The sequence below is a fragment of the Magnolia sinica genome, chromosome 15, assembly GCF_029962835.1.
Source record: "Magnolia sinica isolate HGM2019 chromosome 15, MsV1, whole genome shotgun sequence".
In the NCBI taxonomy this organism is placed as follows: Eukaryota; Viridiplantae; Streptophyta; class Magnoliopsida; order Magnoliales; family Magnoliaceae; genus Magnolia; species Magnolia sinica.
Genome location: NC_080587.1, coordinates 69485650 through 69490566, shown reverse-complemented (window position 1 = coordinate 69490566; position 4917 = coordinate 69485650). Strand labels below are relative to the sequence as shown.

The 4917-nt window shown below is 41.0% G+C and overlaps 1 protein-coding gene across 1 annotated transcript; it reads left to right on the top strand.

Annotated features, from left to right (window-relative positions):
• Positions 1–480: 480 nt before the first annotated feature.
• On the top strand, positions 481–3622 carry LOC131227895 (transcription factor MYB52-like). Its single transcript, XM_058223727.1, has 3 exons — positions 481–979; positions 1395–1820; positions 2881–3622. Exons 1-3 carry the CDS (start codon positions 865–867, stop codon positions 3054–3056), a joined length of 717 nt encoding a protein of 238 aa, XP_058079710.1. The 5' UTR covers positions 481–864; the 3' UTR covers positions 3057–3622.
• Positions 3623–4917: the final 1295 nt, after the last annotated feature.

Sequence of the window (4917 nt, the reverse complement as noted above, 5' to 3'; positions counted from 1 at the left end):
GTTTATTTTTCATCCAACATGTTCATAAGGTCCATCAGGCCTAGATGAAATGAAAACAAAGATATCAGCTTGATCAAAAATTTCTGTGGCCCGGAAGAAGTTTTAATGGTGGCCTTTCAATCAACATTGTTTCCTGTGTTGTGGTTCACTTGAGATTTGGATATGCTTCAAATTTTTTCTGATACACTAAAATGATCTTTAAAATTGTATGGACGGAGTGGATGAAACACATATATCATGGTGGTCCCCAGAGAGTTTCGTCATATGGCTGATGACCAGATCATCAGACAACCTCTCTCTCTCTCTCTCTCTCTCTCTCTCTCTCTCTCTCATTTATAAAAAAAAAAAATAAAGAGTTGGGTTATAAGTAGACGTTGTAGGTTAGAAACTTGCAAAGACGTTGAAAGCAGAACAAAGTTCTACCACACCAAGCAATCTCTCTCTCTCTCTCTCTCTCTCTCTCTCTCTCTCTCTCTCTCTCTCTCTCTCTCTCTCTCTCTCATGTTTATTCCGTTTGGCCATCTTAAAAATACCATTTGGTAGCCTAGACGTAGCATCAACCGCTGGTGCTAGTCTCTCCAAACCTTCTCTAACGGAACATACTCCTCTCCTCTATATATCACCTCAAATCTCCTTCCTTTTACTCCTTGCCTTCTGTACACCATCTTCTTGGTGTACATCCTCAGAACCCATCCAATCAAAATCATTTACTTCTCTCCAATCATTTCCTTTATTGGGTATCTCTTCAATTTCCATTTTCTTTAAAATTCAAACCATTTTTTGTAGAGGAAAAGGAGAAGTGATTATCAGATTAGGGGTTTTTTTTTTTTTTTCCTTCTTAGTTTCTTCCTTCCTTGAGATCAGATGTGTACCAGAGGTCACTGGAGGCCCGCCGAAGACGAGAAGCTCAAAGAGCTAGTTGAGCGGTACGGTCCACACAACTGGAACGCGATCGCAGAAAAGCTTCAAGGAAGATCAGGTGCAATAGTCATAGAAATTCTAGTATTTCTAATCTGATTGCTTCTCTATGGATTTTTTTCATCTAGTCCACCTCACCGTGGATGCAGCCGGTAGAAAAAAGATTACTAGTTGGGGATTTACTAGTTGGGGATCCTTACCTTCCTCAAAGGAGTTGAACATGGACAGTTTACCAACCATTCATTGTATGGATGGTAATGATCTCCGATCATCCAGATTTTTTTTTCCTTGCAGCCCATCCAACGCGGGTTTAACTAGATGAATGGTCTACATCAACATATTGATAGGAATAAGAGTAGCAACCTTCGTTTTATAATATCCATCGAAGAAAATGATGAAAGTTTTAAGTAGTGTGATCATCCAAATTAATCTTTCTTTTGGTTGGTGACTTACATATTATGTTGAAATTGAATCAGGAAAAAGCTGTAGGTTAAGATGGTTTAATCAGTTGGATCCAAGAATCAATCGAAGCCCGTTTACGGAAGAGGAAGAGGAGAGGCTTCTCGCTTCTCATCGTGTCCATGGAAATAGGTGGGCCGCCATCGCACGTCTATTTCCTGGCCGAACCGATAATGCAGTGAAGAACCACTGGCATGTGATCATGGCGCGGAGGTGTAGAGAGAGAGCTCGATTTTTTGCGAAGAAGGCGGCCCAGAGCTTGAACAAGGATGGGAAGATGGAAATAGATCAAGGTGCACACACAAGCTCTGAATCAAGTAGTCTTTCATCGTTGGTGGAGAAGTACTATAGAAGAATCGAAGATCCGATCTTACATAGTCATCACCACGGTCTAAAACAGTTCTACCCTGAGATGAATGGCCATTGTCAAACTGTATTTCAAGGTAAGAAACAGATCTATACTGAAGGATTTTGCTTGATTTTGTTTATTTCTCTATGTGAAAAGCTGTTATGATGGGCGTGCATGGCAAACATATATATTAATTATCTGTACTGTTGATCAAGTGGGACACCACATCGGGCTGAAAATCATATTGATTGGACGACCCTGACCACCCGATTATTGTTTCTGATTGATTGTGGACAGTTGTTCATATATAAAGACTATAGTCCCTTGTAGTCCCAATGATCAAACGGTAATTTCCATGGTTTGATCACATTTTTTTTCTTTTTTGGGCTTATTGAGGGCTTAGCACCATGCATTACAGGATCCATACCTTAAAATTTCAAAAATAACATAACCCAATTTCAAACCATGTATATCGTGTCATTTTAATGTACTTGTCAGCTCACAAAACAAAACAAGCCTCTATATATCATTAACCCTCATAAAAAGCTCACAAACCATGATAGACGTTCCCCAGGTCCCTTTTATCCTGGGGATGTCCGAAATGTAAATTGGCCATCTTTTGAATAAAAATGCCAGTTTAATTTTAAAAAAAAAAAAAAAAAAAAAGAACCTACAAAGTCATTTGAGAACACCCTACAGAAGCTCCAAAATATAAATGCATGATGAAAAGCTCACTACTTAAGGAGTGACAACAATCCGACCGGCAACTCGATCAATCCCGCTGACCACTTGGAGTGATTCTCCTCCCACCATTCGGATCAATGTTAAGGGTATTCATTTGTGCAATAGAACCACTGGTCTTACAGAAATGAGGTGGGCAAGACTCCCATTTCTATTGCACCCATCATAAATCTTCTGAAACCCATCAACTCCAATTCCTTGCCTCAAATATATTTTTCTTTCCATGGTTTGATCACATTGATTTCAAGATATAGCCATCTGTGGGGTGACCCACCCAATCAACTGTCCACACATGCACATACTGCAGAACTCCATGAAGCATGCACATGGTAGTAACTTTCATGTTTCCATACCATGCTGCATACATCTCCATGCTCTTAATCTTTCATGTAATCATGTGCAATTCACTGCAGGTAGTGAAAATACAATCGAATTCTATGATTTTCTCCGAGTGACTCCGGATTCCAAGGGTCAGGATTGGAGGGATCATTCAAGAAGAGATGACAAAGAGATAGAAGAAGATCAGGAGCATCGAAACAAGGTTGGCGTTCCCTTCATAGATTTCTTGGCCGTCGGAAACTCTACCTAACGACTATAATTATCGTCGATTAACAAAAGTTGAGAAATAGATTTATACATAAAATGCATATAAACCCTAACTTGTTTAGGTCCCATTATGGGTGTAATTGCTCCAAGAAATTAGAGAAAGAGTTAGAGGTGGGTCACTCTATAGGACCCACATGCAAAGATTATCGGGTGATTGGAACCGTCCATTGTGGATAGGCCACGGCCCAATGATCACACTGAAATGATGATGCCAACATTGGTTGTGGAGTTGAACGCGAACCACAAGATACTTTCACTTAACCATACAATCGATGGTCAGGATCATCTGTTCGGCATGGAGTTTTGGATAGCGGCCCATCTAATGTAACGACTAGACGGACGGTTACGATCATTTGACCATGTCTGGATGTGGGTCCCATGGAGTGACCATGCTGGACAAGCAAACTGATGTAAGATATTAATGTTGGACAATCACATGTATGTGTATAGAAACTCAAGCATCTATGTTGATGCCATTTAGGGCAGATTTTCATGAAACAGGTGAAATCTCCATGAAAAAAACATGTACTTATTCAGTTATACTTCGCATTTGCTATCAGTGTTATATGTTCAGATGACAACCTAGTATACACCATTCTATTATCATCCAGCATGTGACGCCCAACGATGATCCGAACCGTCCATATTCTGGGAAATGTACATTTTCGATGGCGCATAATCCAAAACTCATTATGAGTGAGTAGTTCTGGATAATGAAATGTATAATGGAATATGGACGGTTGAAAATAAAATTTTCAACGTTTAACATTAAACTTCACATATGGATGGTCAGGATCATCGCTTTGGTATTTGACCCACCTATAACATAGAGCAGAATATGGACGGTTACAATCATCCCTACATCTCTGCACGTGGACCCTATGGGGTGACGCATGCAGGTGACTATGAGTCACGACATGTGCAAAACCAACTCATACTAATATGTATCCCACGTTATTAAATTGTGACGTAACGTATTGTTGCAGTGTACACCGAAACTATAGCTGTTGTCTCTGGTCATGCGTCACCGTTGATGTGATGGGCCTCGGCTTGGACGGGGAACCCTTTTGACCGTTTAAGTATTTTCTCTTGAACAAGGACCTTCTCCTTTCATAGTTACTTTGTGGGCCAACTTTAGGATCTTCCAATTTTGAAGATCAACGGTTTAGATCATTGAAACGTGACCCTAGATCCAACGGCTATAGTCAATGCATTCTACCACAATACATTAGGAGGTTTGTGGCAAGCCTCTGTGACATTAAAACGTGGATGAAGACATTGGAACGGAATACGTTACAGGTTTCTCCAAAGTACACGTGACAGGGGCATGTACAGGTCAGCACCGTCCATCTAATCTTTCCAACCATGAACCATGAATAGCTCAGGGCCTGTTTGGCCGGGCAGATTGGATGGGATTGGAAGGGATTGGAAGATAGATCCGGGATTAGCCAGGCGTACCAAACAGACACGGGATCCTGATCCCGGGATATAACAATCGCATGGATTTTAAGACATTCCACTGACATCACCATCATTACCTTTAAATCCCATCCAATCCACCCTAATCCCTTCAAAATTGCCTGGGACATGTTTGGCTCGAGGGATTGAAAGGGATTGGAAGGTTTAATCCCGGGATTGGCGGGGGCGGGGGGTGCCAAACAGACCGGATATAGCAATCCCATAGATCTCTCGCACCAATCTACTGACACAGCTATCATTACCTTAAAATCCGTGCAATCCATTCTAATACCATCCAATCTGCCGGGCCAAACAGGCCATCATGGTTTTAAAATAACACCAACCTGGTAATCTTATCCATCCAATCAGTGGCCTTTAAACCAACG

Coding starts and splice junctions, on each gene's coding strand:
- LOC131227895 (XM_058223727.1), top strand. CDS start 865: ATGTGTACCAGAGGTCACTGGAGGCCCGCCGAAGACGAGAAGCTCAAA. Junction 980..1,394: donor AAAGCTTCAAGGAAGATCAG/GTGCAATAGTCA, acceptor AAATTGAATCAG/GAAAAAGCTGTAGGTTAAGA. Junction 1,821..2,880: donor TTGTCAAACTGTATTTCAAG/GTAAGAAACAGA, acceptor AATTCACTGCAG/GTAGTGAAAATACAATCGAA.